The sequence below is a fragment of the Hordeum vulgare genome, chromosome 2H (genome assembly GCF_904849725.1).
Source record: "Hordeum vulgare subsp. vulgare chromosome 2H, MorexV3_pseudomolecules_assembly, whole genome shotgun sequence".
NCBI lineage: Eukaryota > Viridiplantae > Streptophyta > Magnoliopsida > Poales > Poaceae > Hordeum > Hordeum vulgare.
Window position 1 is genome coordinate 653,805,081 of NC_058519.1, and position 24,420 is coordinate 653,829,500.

The 24,420-nt window shown below is 43.4% G+C and overlaps 1 protein-coding gene across 2 annotated transcripts; it reads right to left on the reverse strand.

Moving 5' to 3' along the window:
• Positions 1 to 5,810: 5,810 nt before the first annotated feature.
• Positions 5,811 to 22,998, reverse strand: LOC123428450 (disease resistance protein RGA5-like). Of its 2 annotated transcripts, XR_006622545.1 has the most exons (7): positions 22,066 to 22,998; positions 21,844 to 21,942; positions 11,109 to 13,032; positions 10,810 to 11,013; positions 10,100 to 10,363; positions 9,666 to 9,791; positions 5,811 to 6,220 (listed from the first exon to the last, which is right to left on the reverse strand). XR_006622545.1 is itself a non-coding variant. In XM_045112662.1 (6 exons), the coding sequence occupies exons 1-5, from the start codon at positions 22,896 to 22,898 to the stop codon at positions 10,121 to 10,123; spliced, it is 3,303 nt and encodes a 1,100-aa protein (XP_044968597.1). In that variant the 5' UTR covers positions 22,899 to 22,998; the 3' UTR covers positions 9,328 to 9,791; positions 10,100 to 10,120. The 2 variants fall into 2 exon arrangements, 1 of the variants encoding a protein (XP_044968597.1); XM_045112662.1 differs by lacking the exon at positions 5,811 to 6,220 and having other exon boundaries at positions 9,328 to 9,791.
• Positions 22,999 to 24,420: the final 1,422 nt, after the last annotated feature.

A 24,420-nucleotide genomic window follows, 5' to 3' on the forward strand; every position in this document is an offset into this window, starting at 1 on the left:
CCCCCTCCATGTGTGACAAACGCAATAACGGGGAGGTATTTTTTTCTTCCCGTGATATGTCTTCGTCTATGCCGGGCAATATTTCCTCCTCCACGCATGCTTCCGCCCATAAGCTAGTGGGCGTAGGCATCTCAAAAGATCCAAGCCGTAAGGTAACCATAGGTGAAACTGAAGAAGACGGAGTACCTACGCTGTTAGGTGATTTATCCTTAGCAGAGGACGATGGTGGTTCTGCGTTGTGATTAGACTTGTCGGACTGATCCTCCTCGGCACCACCCCGGTCCTTATCTCGATCATCAGCATCTACCATTTTAACATCACCGTCATGTGATTGCTGTTGGGCCTCCTTCTCGACTTCTACATCAAGCTCATAATGAACTCCATCATAAGACCATGATGCATAGTACGGTATGTACTCAACATCAAGGACCATCACACGCACTCTGGCTATACCCCTTTTTCGAGTAAATGGCATATCCACCTTATCTGTCTTACCAATCAAAGACCCAAGACTCCATACAATTAGGAAGTCATTAAGAAGAATCTCTGGAACGCCTGAAAATCTAATCCAAACCTTCTATAACCGTGTACCCTGTGGTTCCAACTTTTTACACTCCTCAAACTCAAGTAAGCATTTGCTATCATTGACCTTGCTGACCCCGAATGCAAGCAACCGTTGAAGATCCTCTCTTCTTGGAAACTCTACTTGAAAACTTTGGTCATCTATCTTATCTGGTGCCCATTGATATGTCTCAGACACAAGCCTTCTCAGCTGTTGAGAAATTTGTTCTGCAGTCAGTGTTCCGTTTGTGACCTTTACTAGTCCCGTTCTTGAACTCTCAAGGCGAGGCGGAACTAGAGCTGATGAGGATCCTGGTGTCTCAAAGAACATAAGCTTACTTTGACATACACCATAGATATTAATTACCGGTTTGGGAGCTGAAAGTAGGGGACATGTAGCATCATCATGTCCTGGTTTCTGACAAATATCACATATCTCAGTAGTACAGTCTACCACAAAATGTCCAGAAACTCCACACCTGTAACACGTCAATTTTTCCTTCTTTTGAGCTGCTTTATTGACACGTGCGGTATCTCTATCTTCAGCCGACTTAGGTGGAATAATCTCTGCAGAATTGGAAGTATTACCTGGACCCCCATCATTTGTCACTTGTGCAACCTCCTTCCACTTCGGGAACAAATTGTTTCGCCCAAAAGTGCGGAGTCCACCACCCCCACGCCGGCGAAAGTTCGAACCTCTAGCACCTTCGACAAAATTTCCTTCCGGAGGTTGGAAGGGTCGGTGCCAATGATTAGCACCCCCCTGCCCCCCCCGGTGTTCCACTGCCCACGGCCACCACCTTCACCGTTGAAGTTCTCGTTCCAATGCTGTCCAAAATTCCTAAATCCCTGGTAGCCACCACCACCTCGGTTATACCCTATACCTCGTACAGGTTTAGCTGGTCCAGTGCCACGCCCTTGGCTCTCTTTTCCTGCAGCCGGAAGAGAAGGATCCCCGTCTGCAGGACGTTGTATTGGTGGAACAGGCCCTGCCCCTGAATTCTGCGTCGTTGCAGGCTGCATAGCTTCAGAGGGAGGATTCATCGACATCTGGGCGGCACCACGCGCGGCCCCGATCTCCGACGAAGAAATTGCCGGCACTCGGCGAGCTCGCCCCGATCTGGAAGGGAAACCAGGCGTCGAGCGAGAAAGACGATCCGTTTCCTGCTGGCGATCCCTGGTTCCCAGTTTTATTTGTTCAGTTTTTTCCTCGTACGTAACAGAGTCCGATTTGGGAACAACAAGGTTTTTTGGGCTATCAACCGAGCACAACTGGGCCTCATACCCAGCTGTGTCAGGCCCTTGCAATTCAATTGATGACCCATCTTGGCCTATCAAAGAATTCAAACGATGCATCCTTTTTTCACGGATCCCGAGATCTGACTGGGACGAGGCCGTCGTCGGCGGACGCACCGTCGACCCAGCTCGATTATTCTTCCGTCGGACTGGGACAACCTTCCAAGAATGAATGAAATCAGCTAGTGTCAATGCCGGTAGTCGTACCTTTGGAAGCGGGCCTTTCCACGGTCGTATCGCGGATGCTGCAATTCGTCGATGTACGATACGCCGGAGTGCCTCTACCTTGTCATCATTTTGATCCCCCAGCCCAGACCATGCGTGATCGGATGAAGGAACGACGCAAGCTATATTCTGTGCAACTTCTTCCTCGGTATAACCTAGATGCAAGGATTCACATACAAGGTCTGATGGAGTAGGGGAGTTTACCTGACGCTGATCCGGAACCGCATCCTCTGGTTCGTCATCGACGTCGTTGGCTAAGGCCCAGAACCTACCTCCGACCTGGCGTTGGCCAGTCGTGCTGGGGTCGCCGGCGGCGATCATGAAACGGCAGGCCCCTGGGAGCCCCAGTAGTCGCCAGTCAATTCCTTTAAGGTTGGAAACACCATTTTCACTTAGTCACAACCAAAACATACTGTAGTTGATAACACAAGGCGGAGCAGGAAACAGGCCGGACACACTACCCTGTCTCGACCATTTAGAAGAGAAAACAACAAGCCTTCTCGTCGACTTTTATAGAGTAAATTGTCAAAAACTACCACATTTCGCGCAAACGTGTCCACTGGCTACCACTTTACGATTTTTTACGAAAAACTACCAAAAATTTACTAATCTGTGGCAAAAAACTATCAATTTTTTTAACTCCCCGATTTAGCGATTTTAACCGTTTTTCTGACAAAAGTGGCCCACATGTCAGGTGCCAGGCTGGCTAACTTGGCCAGCTCCGCGCACACGGCCGTTAACGGCGCCCACTCGCCGTCTCCATTGAAGCGGCGGTCAAATAGGTCAGCTCTGCCCCCTCCTCACTCACTTATCCTCTCCCTCTCCCTCTTCCTCCTGCTCTCACCCTCTCACCGTCGCTGCCACCGCCATTGTTACCGCTTGAAGTTGAAGATGCCGTTCTGCAAAGAAGAGGAGAGCTAGGACGAGGACATCTACATGGTTTCCATGGATCAACAACTCTTTGTAAGTACATCACGGTGGAACAGAGATAGGTTTAGGGTTAGGTTAGGGTTAGGTCATCCAAAATGTGGATTCAAAGTTTATTTTGGTTTGATTCCAAGCTTCATTTGCAGGAAACCCCCGACACTGTGGTGGATCCATCTCTGTGTGGTTCTTTCCCTGAATCTAAGCCTACATGCATGATGCATCATCAGAGACCGAAGAAGATGGTAGCTTTCGAAGGTTCTTTGACTGGGAGGCGCTTCCTGGGTTGTCCTGTGCAGCAGGTATAAATTTTGCTAGTAGAGCTGTTAAATGCTAAATAAGGTGTTGAATTTAAGTGTTAACTGAATTTATGTCTGCTGCTAGATATGGTGGTGTTTGCTTAGTTTTGGGAGAGTAGTTAACTGAATTTAACAGTTAACTGAATTTAAGTGTTAACTAAATTTATCTCTGCTGCTAGATATGGTGGTGTTTGCTTAGTTTAACTGTTTTGATAGAATGACTTAGTTAACAGTGAACTGAATTCAGACAAGTTAACAGTTAACTGCAGCTAAATTCAGAATGTAGCTGTTAACTGAATTTTGTTCTGTTATGTAGGATGAAGGTGTGAACTGTGGGGTAGTGCAGTGGGTGGATGCTCCTTGGCCAGAGATTTTACAAAGGTGCCTAGCAAGACTTTGGGAAATGTACCAGGAGCAGAACTTTGGTAGGATGAAGGATCAACAAGCTCATGACAAAGAGGTGGTGAAGCTAAAGAAGGAAATTGACTTCCTGTCAAACAACTACAGCCAGTTGGTGGAAGATGTATCCAAGCTTTTTGACTATCAAGATGGCAAGATGTCTCATGACATGGACTATACCAGTGAGGCAATAGATAAAAAGAAGAAAGAACTTGAGGATCAGGCAAGGATTGAGATAAGTATGGAAAAGCTGAAGCTTGCCAAGGAGCAGAGGTGCATTCTTCAAAGCCAAGCAGATATCATTCAGAACATGAGGAAGGCCATGAAGGAAGTGCAGGTGGACAGGGACGTACTTAAGGAAGAGAAGAAGAAGCTGGAGTATCTTATTGCTGATCTGCTAAAAGCTCGGCATTGCACCAAAGAGAAGATGGAGAGGATCAAGGCAATAGTGGATGAGTGAAGACCTACTATGGTCAGTTAAGTAATAGGCCTATATATATAGCTGGCCTTGGATGTTAGGTGTATATTTTGGGTAAGTGTCATGTGGTTTCAGAACCTGAATCAAGATGGATGGTATGAGCTAGCTACTGTTATGGTTTAAGAACTTGTTGCTTTTATCTATGATGTAATGACTTTTATGTTAAGTCCTAATATGGTAAGTTAAGTTAGTAAGAATGTTTAGGAAATATAGTAGCTGACAGTAGATAAATATAGTAGGTACTAGTGGAACCTGACAGTAGATATAAACTGACAGTAGCTTATAGTTTCATAAATATAGTAGCTACTAGTGCAAACTAACAGTAGACAATAGATATTAATTGAAATTCAGACAGTGTTAACTGAATTTCACACACTGTTAACTGAATTTCACACACTGTTAACTGCATTTCAGACAGTGTTAACTAAATTTCACACACAACAACTAAAACAGATAGAATATAGCAACAGATAGTAATATAGCAACATGCAACCAGCAACAGTTCATACCAACCAGCAACAGAATCCAAGTAACAACAGTTCATACCAAAAGTAGTTCTAACTTATATGCTGAAATATACCAGCATACCTAACCAGATTACAGATTCCATTAGTTCTAAGTTATATGCTGAATATATAGCAGCATACCTAACCAGTAGTACTTCTAACAGCCTCTGAGCGGCGCACTTCAGTTGTTCTTCAGATTCTTGATGCGCTTTGAGCGGCGCACCACACCCACCACCGGCTTCTTTGTCTCCCTCTTCTTCTTCTTGTTTCCGCCAGTGAAGACTGGCGGAATGATCTGCACTTCAGGGTCGACGACGGCCGCCGGCAGCGCGAGGACAACATCGGTCACCCTCTCAAGCCTCGAGGCCATATGGGTAGGATCCGGCTGCGGTGCCGTCATCCTCGATGAGCGGTACATCCACCACCTTGCGCGCTGTGTCGGGTCGGTGGTACGTTGCACCTCCCTCATCGCCCAAAGGATGCCGGCGGAAGGTGGAACGCAGTAGCCGGGGGGGAGGCACGGAGCTTCTCGTCCTCTCGCATCACCTTGATCAGGCCACGGGCGTGGTTCCGCATCATCTCGATGCTTGGGAACCAGCCCGTGATTTCACGAAGCTGCTCACGGATCTCTTGGTTGTCGTCGGCGAGATCTTGCATGGCCTTCTGCCAGCCAATGCTCTGGTCCATGGCGCCGGCGGTTGCGTCATGTGGGAGGGAGGAGATGGGGGAGAGCGAAGAGACGGAGGGCGGCGGTTTGTGTGTAGGAGGAGATGGGGGAGTGGTGCGAAGAGACGGTGGGTGGGTGTGTGGTCTTTTCATCATTTACAGCAGCCAGCCTCGGGAACCAAAACGGACACCGCTTGCAAACATTGGCCGCACGCACGCACGCTAACACTAAATAGAGAAGTAGTAGTAACTTGACAAGTTACTATTACTATCCCATTGGCATTGCTCGCAACATTTCTACCCGAGGTAATGTGTTCGAGCCCCAAGCCTCCCCTTTTTTTGGTAATTTTGTTAAATCAATTGGCCTACATCGAATTCATCTTAAACAAACACAGTCTGAGTACAAACACACAATCTTAGTAGCATCAAATATAATTCATCTTAGTACAAACCAGCTATCTTAGTACATCAAATTCATCTTAATACAAACCATCAATCTTAGTACATCAAATTCATCTTAGTACAAACCATCAATCACAGTTTTAATGGTTTCCACTTGCATTGAAATAGGCTTCAAACCTGCTAGTAGGTTTCCTCTTCCTCTTGCCTGATAATATCACAACGGCTCCAGTGGATGTTCTAGGTGCATTGAATCCCCTTCTTGATGCCCTTGCTGGTGCTCTTGGAGCTGCCGTTGAAACTGTTGATGCTGTTGCTGTTGGAGCTGATGTTTTTTTCTTTCTCATTGTGTTAGGACCAAGTGGTGGAGCAGATGAGGTTGGGATGTGTGAACTTTGGTCTTGATGTGCTCTTTCTGGAGGTACTTGGGTAGCACTAGAGGAACCATTGAAAATTGCTCTATTCTCCTGCATGGCAAAATAAAAACAATTATTGATTAGACCACACCTGATCTAAATTCAGGAAACATATAATGCAAAATGTTAAATGACCTGGTGTAAGTTCTTTCTCATCTGCAGACTTGGACTCAGAGCTTTCCCACAGTTTGTAAATCTATGGCCTTGTAGACCACAATTGCTGCATGTAATTGTTCCCATCCTACTTGTGTCCTTTGGTGCACGCACCTCAAACTGTCCCTTCCTCCTAGTTGTCTGTTTCTTGCCTAATTTTTCTTTGAACACTCGGGGCTCAATATCCTGGGTTTGGCGTCAGGCCAAAATTCAGGACCAGGGACAGGGTACACAATGTCTTTGTATGCTTCAATATAAAGTGATTTTTTGAAAAATTCATGCACAAAGTCCTCTGGGTGCATATGAACCTTGCTCATTGCTGCTATTGCATGACTGCATGTCACACCTGTCATGTCCCACCTCCTGCAGTCACATGATTTAGTATCAAGGTTCACATAGTACTATTTCTCACCACTAGACACTTGCCAAATGTCAGGACCAGCCTTATGTGCCTCACAATATTTGGCATACTTCTTATTCTCCTCCAGTTTCTCTGAATAGTTGGGTGTGATCATCCACCTGCTGTACTCTATCTTTTCCCTAGTCTTTTGCCTTTTGATCATCTGCTTAGTCCTAATTCCTTCAAACATTCTCCTAATTGGTTTGGCCCTAACATCAAGGATCATTTTGTTAAAAACCTCACTAAGGTTGTTCACAACAAGATCAGTTTTGCAATTATAATCCATTGCATACCTACACCAAGTATCCTTTGGAATTTTGTCAAGCCACTTCCAAGCACCCTCACACTCTGCTTTCAGCAATGTCATTCCTAATTCATGGCCATGTTTGGTGAATGAGTAGCTAGCCTTATCTACTAGCTTCTTTAGTTCTGCTGCTCTGAAGCCAGCAAATTGAAAATTTGCATATATCTGCCTAAGGCAGAATCTCTGAGGAGAATCAGGGAACACTTCATTTATAGCCTTAAGAAGACCCTATTTATAAATTAGTAACTATCAGAATCTTCCTTGTCAACCACTACTAGCAATATTTCTGAACTACTACAAGAGATAGGTGCATACCTTTTGCGTGTTAGAAATAATGGTGTAGGTTCCAAATTTGCTTCCACTTCCAATGCAGCATCTTAGTTGGGTTAGGAACCATCTCCAACTATCACCATCTTCCTTGTCAACAACACCAAATGCTATGGGGTAGATGTTGTTGTTGCCATCTCTTCCTGTGGCTGCAAGAATTTGTTGTCCAGTGGTTAGATTGATGAAGCAACCATCAAGCCGTGCATCCATAGCCAAATTAGATACCATAATTTTTCTCTAAGAAGATGTTTTCAAGAAAAAACAGTTGTAAATATACCTATAAAGGGCCTGCATCCATTAAGAAATCCTTCCTTTGATGCATGCAAGCAGTAGAACATGTACTTAAATCTAGGAGTTGGTGCAGGGTTTTCTAGATCCTCAAATGTTGTAACTATACACCTGCTACCAGGGTTTGCATCAATAACTGCTTGTAGGTAGTCCCTCAGTCTATAATATTGCTCCTTCTGGTCACCTTGCACAACCTTAATAGCCTTCCTCCTTGCCCTATATGCCACACTCCTTGATACATCAACTACAAATTTGACTTTGCTGTTTTTAATAAGTGCATCCACAGGTGCTCTTGGATCTGCTCTAAGAGAAGGCTCAACTGCTTTGGCAAGCCACTTAGTAGTAACCTTTGTGTTCTCTGCTGATGATGGACAAATGTGCTCCATGTTACACTTCTTAATGCAAACAGTTCTTTCATGAGCTATCCTGGAGGCACACATGTAAAATTCACACCCATGCTCTCTCTGTGAGCACCAAACAATAATTCTTGTTGGGGAGTTCCTGTGGTAGTGAAAAGACCTCAAAGTCCTTATATGAAAATCCCTTAATGCTTCTCTAAACTGGTAAACACTCTCAAAACACAAGCTCTTGCACAACAATAAATGTGAATTGGGAGTTGAGGGGTTAAACCATACCCTATCCTTCATCTTTTTCTTATTACTCTTTCCCTTCTTTAGGAGGTATGGTAGGTCAACTTCATCTTCTTCTTCCTCATCACTTATGCCTAAATCACCAGCAAAACAAAACTCATCTGGTTCAGGAAACCAATCTGGTTTTTCTTTATGCTCTACATCATTGTGACATCTGCTAGTTGGACCAGGATTCTTCACATATTTCACTAAAGCAGTTAATTCCAATTAATGGCCTATCCTCTTCAGAGGCAGAATCTATTTCCATTTGAACAACTTCATCAGCACTCCCATCAGAATGAACAGAATTATCAGAACAGAATTCAGACACTTCAGTGTCTCCTTCAAAATGGTTCAAATCTGACTCTCTTTGAATCCTGCTCCTCTCAAGCTGAGCCTTTCTATCATTTATCTTTATCTGAACATCAGAATCCTTCACAATGCAGTTCTCTTGAGTGTTCATGTAATTCTCATTACCCAAACTGCATAAATAAGATGAAATACCTAAGAGAGGTGGAACTCTAATAGCTGAACTACAACTACAACTACACATTTAAGATTGCAGAAAAAACTCCTACAAACACATCTGCTCTACTAATTTGCCATACCTGCAACCCATAGAGCATCCAGGCTGCGATGACTTGACCAGCGGTGCCTCAGGCTGCTGCGAGCCATCCTGCGTCGCGTAGGTGCGGCTCCCCAACCAGTTATCCACTTCATGAAAATGTACACCGTCGCTACCGCCGTCGCTGCCGCCAACAATGTCGCCGCCAACAATGTCGGGAATCACCGACGCCATGGCGACCGCCACCTAGGCCAGAGACAGGGAGAGGAGGGAGAGAGTGGAGCGACAGGGTACTGGATCGGGTCTGGAGGGAGAGAGTGAAGGGATACGACGGAGACGGCGAGCGGGCGCCGTTAACGGCCGTCCGCGCGGGGGCCGTCAAAGCTGGCCACGCTGGCACCTGACATGTGGGCCAGCATTGCCAGAAAAACGGTTAAAAGAGGTAAATCGGGCAGTTAAGAAGTAGATTAGGAAAAATTTGGTAATTTTTCGTACAAAATCGTAAAGTGGTAGCTAATGGACACGTTTGCGTGAAATGTGGTAGTTTTTGGCAATTTACTCACTTTTATAGAAGAAACGGAAGCTGAAAACAAAAGCAACACCAGACTTGGGGCTACATAACCCCAGTCCCGCCCAGCCTGCACTAGAGTTTAGAGTTCCACACATCCCACATTTCAAGCACTACTGTCTACTGAAAGGCAGCAACAACAAGCAGCATAAACTACAACCCAACAGTTCTCAACACTCTGTCTCGACCTACAGGGCCAAATAACTTGCGGCATTCGAAAAGTTCACAACAAAGCTCTCTTATTAGAAGTTGAACAAAGTACCAAAACGCGTGGATATGTAGTACTGATTTGAGTCGATGATAGCGAAGCCATCTTCAGAGGACGTTCCTTTGCCTGTGGAACACTGAAACCTCACCGCCTGTCGCCAGTAGTTAGTATCCTCCGTTTCTGTGATAGCACAACAAAATGGAAAAGTACGTTAGATGCCTGTTCCAGGCCATGTTTTTCAATCCCCATATCGTTGTGTGTTTCAAAAAATACTCCAAGATACTGGTCCAAGACCAAATAACAACTGCAACCACTTCGAGTTCAAGATGAAGTCCAGCCTCCAAATAACGAGCGCTCCAGATTTACACAAAACGCATTGTTGCTTACAACTAATTCCAAAGAATCAGCACGCCAAGATAGAACTCAGCAACCAAATCAAAATTACTAAACAGAAGTATGTGAGAAATAAAGAACAGGTAAGCACTCACACTGGCTTCGGTGAATCACAGTCAGAGTGGGCAAGTGTAGACACCGATGGCGTCAAGATACCACCCTGAACGCCCAAAGAAGCCAACGATGCTGCTATTGCTCGCTGCTGCCATGCTAAACGGAATCCCATCTCCTTTTCCAAAAGGTCCATAGGTGCAAGCACTCGTGACCAATGTAAGGGACGTTATGACATTGGTTAATGCACCGTAAGAACCCACCGTTCCAGAGACTTCCTTGAGAAACTCTGAAGGCTCAAGATGGATCTACAAGAAAATAGTTAATGGGTTAACAAACAAAGTAGCAATTTATAAAGAGATTACCGATGGGCTACAGAGGTAGGGAATTTTGGAGACCGAGCTCCATGAAGGCCTTAATTTTGAAAATTTCAAAATTCAAACTTTTCATTTCAAGAAATTCTGAAAATTTACTCATACGTACTCTCTCCGTACCAAAATATAATACGCATTTATAAGCTAGCTTAGCCTACAGAAACGTCTTATTTTTTGACACGGAGGTAGTACATTATGTCTCTAGGTATGTGTGTCTTTTTCAGAAATTTTATAAATTCAAAACTTTGAATTTTGAAGTTTCCAAATTAAGGCCTTCATGGAGCTCGGTCTCCGTTTGGAATTTCGTGGGCTAGAGGGACTACTATTAACAAACCAAACAAAAATACACACATGAGATTAAGTCTAAGATTCACACTCACAACATCGTTATTGTTCTTGCCAGGATGGCTGCCCCATGGACCGGCGATATGATGCTGCCCGTCGTGGTCTCTGTATGAAAATGCAAATGATTCTACCAAAGAGCCGCTGTAAATTGTGACGCTTTCTAGGCGCTGGGGTACCGCCTTGATGTCACAGGCCCTCCCCCCTCCTTCACCACATGGCCCAATCCTTGCAAGTCCAGCCTGACCAACAGACCAACAATCAACAAGATTAGTAGAAACAATAAAATGATGAGTGGAAAAATAAATGAACTTATGGAATCAAGAGTAAATTATACATCCTCTATCCTCATTGTTCCCAGATCAGGGGTCTCCTCCACATGATCACATCGCATTTCTTCTGTAAAATGTCTGCTCACATGAAAGGTGGGATGGTTGGCATTCAAGTAGGTTGCATCCTCCGCTGCCTGCACCTCTGAAGTTGTTGCACAGCGACAGTCTAGTTCAACGTCCAAAGCTTGAAGGGAGGTAAGATTCTCCAAGCCCAAGTTGAAATCAACATAAACATCCTTTGTCTGTGCAACATCAAAAGTAAGAGAAAGCCGCTGCAGCCCCTTCATAGCTCCTGGTCTGAACACCAGGCCCATTGCACGACTCATGAACCTGAAGTTTACAAGGCAACAGAATGCTATCGCATGACCACCAGTTCTCTCTGTGATCTCCAACCTTTCTTTTGTTGGGGCTTCTATCACTTGCAAATAAAGAGAACGAAGGGCAGGCAAGCACCCGAGACTGCAGAGATCCTCCTTGAGCAGTATCTTCACCACAATGGATAGGTTGGAGAGGTGTGAAAGCGATGAGTTGATCCACTTTGGTAGTGTGGAGAGTGGGCTAAACGCCAACCAGTGTACAAATGCAGTGAGGGATGCATTTTCTTCATTCTGGCGAGCACATACGGTAAATCTTTGGAGGTGCGAAGGGGCCCAGTTGACCCGCAACATGAAATCCAGTGAATAATCTGGAGCGAATATATAAAGAGCTTCAAGCTGCTTCTGATTGCACAAACACTGGATCAAACGCTCCTCACACCTCTTGTCCCATTTACGGAGTGAAATCTCTAGCACCCTCACTTGCCTGAGACGAACCACTGTGGATGGCAATTCTTTTATCCTGGCTTCCTTGAGGTCAAGTGTCTGCAAAAACTGTAGATTTCCTATTTCTTCTGGAAGCTTAATGCAAACATCATAGTAATAATGGTATGCCTGGCTTAGCCTCAGATACCTCAAGTGAAGCAATTTTTCCACACCTCTGATGTTATATCTCGTGCACTGCTCTAGTTCCAAGACACGTAGAACTGGAAAGATGGAGAGGGGTGGCATTGAATTAACACGCGAGGATACGAACAGTGTCCTCACATGAGGCAACCTCTTGGTAGCCTGAGGTATGCCGTGCTCTCCCTTGCTGTTTCGGAGGGATAGCCGATGTATGCTGTCCGGCTGAGGTGGAAAAGGTTGCTGTCCATTCAATATGGTGACGAAGTCTTCTTCAGCTGACAAGAAAGTAATAAATTCAAGTACCAAATCATGTACCTTACAAGCTTGCGCCCTCCCAAAGGCATCAACATCAGTCGGCTGGATCATACTCCTATTAATAAGCTCGTTAAAGTACTTGTCTCCTAACTCATACAGGTTATCATCTTGTCTTCCACGAACTAAATCTTCGGCTATCCATCTCCGTATCAAGTCATCTCTCCCAATTATTTGGTCCTCCGGAAATATGCTCAGGTACAGAAGACAAGCTCTCAGCTGTAAAGGCATATCACGGTAGCTAAGAGATAATATCAACCTCATGTCCTTCACACCATGATTAATTTCGAGTCCAGTACTAATTGAGTTGTATACACTGCACCACTGATCCTTAGTTTGTGATGGTTTGTTTGCAAGTAAACTAGCTATGGCAATGATACCTAATGGCCAGCCTTCGCACTTCTCCAGTATTTTCTGTGATACAACCTTTAATTCGGGAGGGTATCCATAGTTACCAAATATTTTGTAATAGAATAGTTTTTCAGAGTCACAGTTTGAAAGAGGCTGCAGTTCATGAACAATACCATCAACTTTGTCAGAAGAACAACATGATCTAGCAACATCAACATTGCGAGTCGTCATGATCACTTTACTGCCAAGTTTGTTTTCAGCCAGAACACATTTGATAAGTTTCCATGGTTTTTCGTCCCATATATCATCAATGAGAATCAAGTACCTGCAGTTTTGAAAGAGCGTTATAAACCGGCAAAGTTAACTGCTAGCTACAATCAAGTTGAGACGAACAATGGAGAACAAACGGACTATCAAACAATTGTTTTAATTTTTTTTTTGCGAGTCTAACAAACAATTAACGTGGAGCTAGGAAATAGAATAGTTATAAGGTAATAAACTGCGTGTGCCTGCCTGCAGGATGCATCGATAAGAATCTCAATAGGCATACCAAATGATGTAACAAGCTTGAAATAACATAATGCTGCTGTCCATTTGCTTTCCGTTAGATGCATGTGCCGATCCATTTAAAAAATAAACTCAAACAGACCGATGGACGACCCAAACAGACAAAAACAAACAAAAACGCTATTCGTTTGGGTCGCTTCGTTGGAATTGCTCTAAGGGTACTCATCGCCAGCATCTAACGCGAACGTCCCTCATTTGTCCGCAAAAGACGTGGTCTCGAGCGATCTCCCCCATTTAACCGAAAAATTAACTGAGCATTTCATCAAACAGGTAGTGTGCACTGGAGCGAGCTCGCACAGCCTCACCATGCCTGCCGCAGCATGCACGGCCATCAGCTCCCAACGGTTCCCCGCCACTGCAAACGCACGCACGCGCTGCCCGGCAGGGGCACGAACAGACGATGCACAGGAGCACGCACGCAGCGGCCGAGTTCGGGCGCATCCAGCCCAGCCCAGCCCGGAGAGCGGCAGCTCCATGCGCAGATCGATGCTTGCAGAGAGGTGAGAGCAAATCCAACCCGGTCACTCATTTTGTCCACGCGACGCGTTTGGGTCGGGGCGTACTGAAAAGAACGGACGCAGATCTATTTTTCGTTTGTCTGTTGATTCATTTTCGGTTCATTTTTAAACTTCTTTTGCAACAGCGCAGATACGAGACGTTAGCGTGTGGCGTCCGTCTACTCCTCTCCGTGGCCCGTTAGTCGGTGGCACGTTGGTCATCCTCTTCCATCCCATATCGACAGCAAACCCTCGCTTGTCTTCGCCGCGTCGTCGTCGTCGTCCATTTGCCGGTGCCGACACACCTCCCCCAACGTCGCTACCTCGTCACCACCATCGTCTCCGTATGGCTAGACATATTTTCAACCGTATTAAGAGGGAATGGTCGGATACAATAACTATTTCGAGTATAAAGAGGACGTTCTTGGAAAGATTGAATTCTCATCTTATCAGAAATATACTGCAGCCATTCGAATGCTTCCATACAGAGTGCCCGGTGATCTCAATGATGAATACGTATGTATGAGCGAGTCTATATGTCTAGAGTCCATGTACAGGTTCTAAGGGCTGTGATTACCGTGTTTGGTCATGAATACTTGAGAGAGCCGACTCATCAAGATACAACCCACTTGTTGGCGATGAATGCCAGCAGGGGCTTCCCAGGGATGCTTGGCAGCATAGATTGCATTCACTGGAAGTGAAAAAACTGTCCTTTTGCTTGGCAAGGGCAGTATAAGGGTCATGTCAAATCTTGCACTGTCATACTTGATGTCTTCACCTTACAAGATCTCTGGATCTGACACTCTTTCTTTAATATGGTCAGATCATATAATAATATCAACGTGCTTCAACGCTCGCCGGTGTTTGCAAGGCTTACGGAAGTTAACATGTCACCGGTTAATGTTACCATCAACGACCACAACTACAACAAAGGATACTTCCTAGGTGACGGTATCTACTCTCAGTGGACCATTATTGTGAAGACAATCCCTGACGCTGTCGGAGAGAAGAGGAAAAGATTTGCCCAAGAGCAAGAGAGTGCTAGGAAGGACGTCGAGCGTGCCGCTGGTGTTTTGCAATCTTGATGGGGCATCGTTCGGTATCCTGCTAAGACTTTGAGCACCAAGAAGTTATGGGAAGTGATGACAGCTTCTGTGATTATGCATAATATGATCGTAGAAGATGAGCGTCCGAAACGTATCTACGATCAAATGTTTTGGTTTCAGGATGAGAATGTTGTGTCTGGTCATGAAGGAGCGGCAACGTTTGAACAGTTCATTCAATTTCATCATGAAATATGTGTTTGAAAAACTTATATGCAACTGCAAAATAATTTGGTTGAACATATGTGGACTCATGTTGGCAACCAATAGATGTATATTTTTTCATATGTATTTGAGAGAATTTAATTTTTATTTGGTTTGTGAAACTATATTTACTTATTTAAAAACTGTGCTTTATTTGATTATGAAACTATGTTATCTTTTTATATGTTTACTTGTTAAATAATACAGAATGTGTGCATATTTGTAGAAAAAGGACGGTTAGCCGGCCATGCCGGTAAATATGAGTCATATACGTTGAACGCACTGCCAACTCAAATGTTAAATAGGACAAACGTCGTGCGGTCGACCGATCCAAATAGAAAAAACGAATAAAAAAGTTGTTCGTCTGGGTCGGCGCTTTGGAGTTGCTCTGACCTCCGTGATCCGGCGAGCTGGTCAATGCGACAGCTTGGCAAGCCGTGGGTGAAGTAGTGGCTCTTCGGACTTTGAAATGAAAACCTATTCCAAGAGGAATGGTCTTTCCAATGGAGCTAGGATGTGGAAGAGAGAAAAATGTTTTTTCAAAAGCATGCCACGGTGTAACATAAGCAAAAGACAACTAAAAAATTTACTCCTTTCAATGCCAACAACAAGTATAGGACACACATCTGGGCCAATCAAAAGATTAGCCATCACACACAATACAAAGCAACGAAAGGAACCTGCCCTAAACAAAACCACAAAGTCGTGTTAACCCCGAAGAACAACAACTGCAACCGAACCTCCCTTAGTGACGCACCAACCATCCTTGAATGCCTAATAAGAGATGACGAGTGGGTGGCAGGACTTGGATGGTCCTGAAAAAGCCATCACCTTTGATTCCCCGACATTGACGTACATTGCGCCGATGAAGATCCACTGGGACCAGCAACAAGGACCGAAGAACCGTAGCACAGACACTCCAAGTCGTGTCTCCTCACGCGATGCTTCCAACAGAGTAACAACATCGAGACGCCGCCATCATTGATCCCGAACGAACCAAGGCTTTCGCCCGAAGATAACAATCCCAAGCGAGAGAGAGAGGGGCGATGCCGACACACCTGCGCGATGCCTCCAAGAAGGGAAACAACTCTCACAAGCATCGTCGCCACTTGCACCGACCGAAGACGGGCAATATTTTCTTCCGTAATGTCCCGCACCTCCATCCTTGCCCACCGGATTGGGCCGCTATCCATGTGAAGGCACCCCGTCGCCGCAGCAGCACCTTGCCATTGAGATCGTAATGCGGTGGAACACCGACAAATATGATTCTTGTGGGGTCGAGCAAAGGTGGACAACGGTTGGACCGCACATAAAGGACCTTCGAGACGTGCCGACAATCTAGGGGACAAACAATCTCCGGCAGCCACTAGTTAGTGAGCGCTCCTTCTTGAAGCCTCCCAGTGAGCACTCCCACGCGTCACCACTTGGCGCGTTCTCAGCCGCCGCCACGTGTCATGCTCTGAGCACTTTCTTCGGATTTTGTTATTTTATTTTTTCGCACGCGTTTCCGGCTTTTCAGATTGGTTTTTATTTGATTTTTTTGTGTTTTGGTTTTTTACCGGCCTTCCTTAACTTTTTGACGGAAAAATTAAATTTTTTTTACGAGAAATATTTTTCTGTGTTTTTTCGCGAGTTGCAAGAGCCACAGCCGTGCCTCTCAAAAACGAAAAAAACATGTTTTCCATTATTTTTGCGAGAGACACAATTTTGCTTACGCGAGAGGCATGGTGCTTCCTTCGTGAGAGACACGGCCTTGCCTCTCGGAAAGGGGAAAAACCCCATTTTCTGTTTTTTTTTTCGCGAGAGGAACGGTTTTGCTTTCACGAGAGGCACAATTTTTACTTGTGTGCCTCTGTGAAAGGAAGTTTTTTTCGTGCAAGATGCACGTTTTTGCTTCTGCGAGAGACACAGTTTTGCCTTTGTGAGAGGCACACCTTTGACTCTATGAAAGGGAGTTTTTGGTTTATTTTCGCGAGAGGCACGGTTTTTTCTTCGTAAGAGGCATGACCGTGCCTATCGGAAAGGAAAAAACACGTTTTCTGTTTTTTTTATCGCGAGAGACGGTTTTTTTCTGATTTTTTCGTGAAAAGAAGTTCATCAAAATCTATCAACATGGGATCTAGTTCTGAAGATCTTGATGCGAAAAATTCAACAATGAAAACTGTTTGAAATTTGGACGCATGATTTAAAAGACAAAACGTTTTGAAAATACGGATCTAAAAAGAATGAAAAACTTTAAGGTTATGATAAGTGACACGCATACAATACGTCACTTGTTGCAACCTCAAATGATAAAAGCTGTCTTTAAAAGATATATTTCTCAATTAGTGATTTCGACGATCTTCATGAGAGCTATATCTGTCTTGTAGAGAGACGGTAGGAGCTCTCTCCTGAAGCGTCAAGGGGTCGGGTTGCAGCGTAGCGATGCTAGGCACTCGGCCACCGTGTGGCTCATGTTAACTAACTACTGTCGCAACCCAGTTGAAGGAAAACAGTTGGGCTTTCACTGGTTTTTTGTTTCTCTCATTGATTTCCTTCGTTTCTTTCTCTGTTTTTTCCATGATTCTTTTCCTTATTTCCCCTTCATTTTTCTTTGGTTTTGTTTGTTTCTTCTCTTCTTTTTCATAGGTTTTCTTTTGTTTACTCTTGGGTTTCCAGTGCTTTTCTATACACATTTTTAGATATTTATCTAATACATTTCTAATATATGTTCAATATTATTCAAACAAAATATTAGTATTTCTTGGATACATGGTCAATATTTTTCCATAAATATTAAAAAGTAAATGTTTGATTAATATTTTCCAATACAAAATTAATATTTTCTTAATACATGGTAAAAAAAAATTACACATTAAATATTTATTCAAGTCCTTGTTTAAGATTTTCAAATACAAGTTTATCATTTTTTGAATACACTGTTAAAAAATATTATATACATATTATAATTTTTAAAAACTTGATTAACATTTTTCCTATACACATTTAACATTCTAGAAATGCTTGATTAACCTTTTTCAAATAGAAGTTTTACATTTTTCTAATTACATGGTCAACATTTTTTGTATGCACATTTAACATTTTCAAAATGCTTGATTAATTTTTGAAAAAACTTGTTTATTTTTTCCAAATGCTTGGTGTAACATGTCTTAAATACATGATCAAATTTTTTCACACACATTTTTTATATTTTCCATATAAATAAGAAACATTTTCTCCATGTAAATTTAATATGTTGTTGAATTATTGGGTAACATTTTTTTGAAATGCTTTATGTAAACAGTTTTTAATTTTCCTTTTATAGTTCCAAGTATTACTTTCCTTTATGTAAACTGTTTTTATATTAAAAATAAATTAACAGAAGGTTGTGGCCTCTCACGCAGTGACGGATCCAGGACCCAGGCCGGGGGGGGGGGGCCTGGCCCGAGGCGTGGAGAGTAGTTTTTCAGGTAGTGTAGAAGCATGTGCACGGTATCATTACTGTACATGTAGTTTTTCAGGTAGTGTAGAAGCATGTGCACGGTATCATTACTGTACATGTACTGTAGCAGCCTGAGATCCCGGGCCCGGTCCAATCCTAGCTCCGCCCCTGCTCTCATGCAACTAGACAGCCTATCTCGCGCTCTGCCTTACGCGAAGGGTCCCTAGGTATCTCTATCAGCAAGATATAGGGGCACCCAACTACCAAAAGTGCCAACGGTGACCGACCGTCATGTTGGACGGTTTCAAAATACAATTTTCCACAAAGCGAAAAAAATCCGATTTTTTTGTGAACAAACATACACATGTATACGTCATATATGCAAAAATTCATAACATTATGTCTTCATACGTGGCGTACACAAAAATACAAAATACGTATTTTTAAATGGGCCAGCATATTATGTTTTTAGGCCGGGATTTTGTTTTTTTTACAGCCTACAAATCACAACTTTTTCAATCAAATTTTCACACGTTCATGCGAACACATACATGTTTCCACGGATTTTTTCTGATTTGTTTGAAAATTTTAAATGGGCTTTTTTATTTTTTGAAAATGCCCCCGCACAATGGTGGTCGAGCACCAAAAGTCTGCACTCCACCCGACTACCCGTTGGTTGGTAGGTGAGTTTGGGGTGGCACAAGTAGCGTGTATTCCATGTCCCCACACCCCCTCCCCCAAATTATCTTGAATTATTTTCTATTTTCGTTTTTATTTTATCTTTTTGTTTAAAAAATCAATTTATTTCGTTTTTATTTTTCTATTCATTTTCTTCCCCTTTTTTTCTTTTCGATACACATTTTCAAACCCACGGATATATTTTGCTCCTCAAATTAAAAAATAAAATAAAATCAACGGATTTAAAAATATTCGTTATTTTTCAGAATACTTCTTCAAATTCAAATATTTTCATCAAATGCAAAGATTGTTCATCCAATTTCAAAAAAGGTCATCATATATTAAAAAATGTTTATGAATTGCAATTTTTTTCCATGAATTCAAATTTTATTCACCAAACTAAAAACAAGTTCTTCAAAAAATATATTTATGAACACATATTGAAGCAGTGAGCATTTCTTGAGATTCATGTACATTTGTTTGTATTCTGGAAGATTTCTTCAAAATTAGTGGACATTTGTTAGTACTTCCATTTGTTTTTCAAATTTATGAACATTTTTAATCTGTCAATAGTCATGAAATTTTGAGTTCTTTTAAAAAATCAGTAACATGTTTCTAAATCCCGAATTAAAGGAGAAAGCTAAAAGAAAGAGAAAATTAAAAGAAAAAGGTCGCCCCGCGACGCACATTGGATGACCCCAAAAGGTCGCTCTGCCTCGGAGCGAACGACACACAACAGCCCTTTTGAAAATGTTTGCGGATCTGTAAGATGTTCGAACATTTTAAAACATCCAGTTATTAAAAATTCACAAATTGAAAAATGTGTACATTTTTAAAATTATTTTGGAATATTATCTTGAACATCAAAGATAAACAAGGGGAAAATAGAAAGATAACCAGTTACAAAAACACAGAAAATTGACAACCAGAAAAACAAAACAAAGAAAAATAGAAAAACCGATATGAAAGGTTCCTAAAACTGTGTGGGACCTTCCGTCAACCGTTGTGCAATGAACTGTAGCAAACACTTTTGTGCTTTAGTGGGTCGGACTATCTTCGCTCGCTAGCGAGCGATCATAATGATATGTATACCTATAAGTGATACATATCATTTTTGTCCCCTCGAATCCCGACCTACCCCCTACTGAAAGGGTTGTGTCGTGCCTAGCTCGCGATCCTTGCCTAGGCAAATGAGCGTGACGCACGGCGTGCCACAGGCCAAGCATGATCGCTTTAATCCCATGTCAGGCACACGTCCTACCGAGCCGACCCACGGTATTCGGCCTAGATGGCTAGGTCTAGGTTTGGGTGGGTCCAGCGTGTCCATGACAGCACGAGGATAGTCCCCCCCCCCCAAACACACACAAGGGCATTTCCAAGGGTAAAACTCGAAAGAAAACCTTTAAATCTTTGTTCGCGGATAGCTAGTCGGGCAACGGTATTCAAAAGCATCACTTGAAAATCTCTTACTTCTCCATTTCCGTGTTAATGGAAAGAGGAGAGGGGGGGGGAGGTACAAAAAAATGGGTTTGTGATGTGGTGCCTTGCTGAATTTGCGGTGTTTGTGGACTTTCCTTTTTTTCGTATTTTTAGTGCCGAATCAAGGATTTCGAATGTACAACTGCATCTGGCCCAGAGTACTGATAGGCATAAAAAGTGTTTGGACCGTTAGATTCGAACGTTTGATGCCACTGTGGGGATCCACATTGAAGATGTCATGAGCTGGGTATAGAAAGATATGAAGAGTCCACACAGATGAGAGAAATTTGGAAAGGTTGTTGGCTATGTTTTTTCGTTGATTGTGTCGAACAAATAGAGAAAGTTTGAAAAGTGCCCTTTGGACGGGGATGTTTGGTTCCTAACCACACCCTGTCACATTTTCCCGTACCTACATTTAGACGAGTGTTTAGGTTTGGATAGAACGTTCTACCTAAACCTAAGACAATATTCTTTATTTACAAATACACTAACAAGTCATATACACAAAAAGTGCAACAAATCAAAGTGTGACTAATAATTTGAGAACCTAAGAAGACAAGTTTAACTAAACTAGTGCGCCGAACTATGGTAAAATTAACCATCAACCAAACAGGCCCCTTAAGAAGCTGCACCAAGCCCTTGCTCACGGGAACCACAGATAATGCAAAGAATTATAGTGCCATTACATGAAGCCAAATAAGGGAAGATATATACACTCTAATTGAGTTTATCTTCCTTTCTAATCTTGAGTTGAGCTACTTTGAGAAGAAAAAAATGGTTGCTTGAGCTTCATAGGCTTACTTGAAGTCACAATCAAATGCATTTTTTGCTCCGAACATATATAGATGAAATGTGAGAAGACAGTCATTGGATAAACGAATGTATATAAACAGCAAGATTATTTAGAAACTGTCTCTCACAACATCAGAAAAAAGATTAGCACACAGTGCGACATGGTTTTGAAACCACAAACTAATTAAGGTCAATAATAAGCAAAACACGCTACATGGGTGGGTTAGTAACCATGTGCGCCCCGTCTAAAGTTATTTAATATTCTGAATTAATTCTAGCCTAGGAATAATAATACATTTTTCGAAAATGGGAGTACTGGGCCTATGCATCACAGGATGTACACAGCCATATTGGCAAAATAAGATAGAAACAATAATCTTTATATGTACATGTACCTCCTTTTCTCAAGAGCATGTCTGATTTTGTCGATGATCTCCTTTTCAGACCACGTTTCAGTGTTTCCATAATGTTTTTGGCTTTCTTGACGACGCACTCTGCAGAGTTAAAAAAAAATAGGCTTGGGAATTTATTGAACTTGCTGTATGAATTGATAGCAGGTTTTATTTAATATAAAATAAAAAAGAACTAGTAAGAGCAAGAATATTATCGAGGTATACCTCTTATTCTTATCATCATTGTCCTCCTCATCATCTTTGATTTTGCTGCTGACTTGACGAAGTATACTGCTGAGGATATTCTTCATATTAGGCTGAAGAGAAACGGAAACAAAAGCTGTGCGTTCGAATTTGCCCTCAAGCTTTTGATACACCGCATTGGCAAGGGTGGTTTTGCCCATTCCACCAGGGCCAACGATGGAGACCAACTTGAGCTTCTGCTCCGAGTCCGATGGACCTTCACCGTCGCCTTCCATGGACAACAACTTGATTATCTCTTCTCTGGAGTGGTCAATGCCAACAAGCTTTGCTTCATCTTCGTACAAGGCTAGCAAGCGGGGGTCGGACGCAGACGGGGACGGGGCTGGGGCCACAATACTGTCAACTTTGTACCTCTCACGGCGCTTGCTCACATCCTCAACCTCCTTCTTTATGCGCTCGATCTCGGCGGCGATGTCGCCCCGAGCCTTGTACGTCCGTGGCAGCAAGGATTTGGCTCCCACGGCCACGTAGCAGCACCTCGTGCACGGTCCAGAACAAGACTCGCCGCTAGCAGCAGCATCGACGAGCACCATGAAGGAATCGATGGTGTCCTCGATGTTGTAGGACATCTTCCTCACCTTGGTCGCCCAGAGCTTGACCTGCTTGTCCAGCAGATCTGGCGGCACCTCGGACACCTTCGCAAGGGCAGCTCCCATGCTCTCCAGCTCATCCCGGATGTACTGGACCCCCTCCTTGGCGCCCTTGTGCAACTTGTATTCGTCGGTGAGCATCTTGCCCAGCTTCGGGAGGAGGGTCTCCAGCACCCCCGCGGAGGCGCTCACCACCACCTCCATCTCGCCACCAACCTTCGAATTCTTTCCTCTCCACTCTCCAGTAGGATGCACACTGCCCGTGTTTGTGGTGGCTAATGCTTTGTGCAACCACTAAGCATATGGAGAAGGGATATAAAGGGGAAAGGGAGGCTTAAAGCAATCCTAGCAGATCCGCTATATCCTCGCTGACCCGCATAATTTTTACGGTTTTACAGTTTTTGAAGTTCTTAGAGCATCTCTATCAGACCGGCCGACCCATAAAAGTCGTTTACGGTTCGCGAAAAAGGGGTTTTACGAGCCGGCGCAGGCACGAACAGAGTCAGACCCCGTAAAATGAACCCGTAAAAAAGATATTCGTACAAGATGTTTTTTTACGGGTCGGCAATGCGGGGTCTGCTCGAACGCCACCGCATGTTTCCGCAAACCGAAAAACCTCCCAATAAAACATACTCCCTCCATTCCCTTATACAAGGCCACTATGAAAAATACATTTTGCATCTATATAAGGCCACCAACAGTAATTGAGGTAACATTAATGATGTTTCTTCATACTAGCAACTTGTTTAATAATTGCATGCATGTATTCATAATGACACTTAGCTACTTTCTTCTCACTCATTCGTTGCATGCATGCAGCGTATTAATGATTCCGGTTAACGAAAAGAAAACTTGACTTTCCAAGCGGTCATTAAATTTAGCCTTGATACCTATAATATGAGTTTGTGGCCTTGTATAAGGGAATGGAGGGAGTAGTTCAAATTTTACAGCGATTCCGATAAATGAGTTCAAATTTAAACAATAAAACATAGTTCGCGCTCGAAATGAAAGCATAGTTTAAAAGACAAACGCAAAAGGACTTCATGCATCCTGGTCGCTCTTCCCTCCGCACCATCGAGGTCATCGACGCCCCCGAATCCATCGACTTCCCTGAATCCATCGCTGGCACTTGTTCCTACTCCGGCACCGAAATCATCGGCGATATTGGTTCCGATTCCAGACGAGAAAACATCGCCTCCATTGTAACACGCAAGCATCCTCCTCTTCAAGATTTCTCTCCTTGTCATATCAGGCCATTCTTTGCTGATGTCGTACATGTCATTGCGGTTCAAAGTCATGATCCTATTCTCTTCGGCAAGAAGGTTGGCCATGATTTTGTTTTCAGCGAAACGTGCTCTTCTCTCCTCAACGTCCTTGAGCAATTTCCACCTCTCTTGTTTCTCTCGTGCCTTCTTCTCGGCCAACTCTATCTTTGCCTCCAAAGACTTCGCTAGCAACACTCATTTGATTGCACCATGGCATCTATCTTGTCCCTCAAGGTCGATGCTTTGTGTTCCCTTTTGATCTTCTCCTTTGTCTTCTTGTCACCACCGGGCTTGTTCAAATTTCTTGGGCCATCATCATCTTCATCTTCTTCCATGTTCGTAAGTGAACCTCACTTCGGTGGGGATTCTCTGTCAATCAACTTCTACTTCTCGCAGCTTATGTGCATTTCTCAACAATGCTCTAGTTTAAAAATTTGCCTTTGAAAGCTTCCATGTATTTG

Coding starts and splice junctions, on each gene's coding strand:
- LOC123428450 (XM_045112662.1), bottom strand. CDS start 22,898: ATGGAGGTGGTGGTGAGCGCCTCCGCGGGGGTGCTGGAGACCCTCCTC. Junction 21,943..22,065: donor AATGATGATAAGAATAAGAG/GTATACCTCGAT, acceptor TTAACTCTGCAG/AGTGCGTCGTCAAGAAAGCC. Junction 10,364..10,809: donor GCAAGAACAATAACGATGTT/GTGAGTGTGAAT, acceptor ATTTTCTTGTAG/ATCCATCTTGAGCCTTCAGA.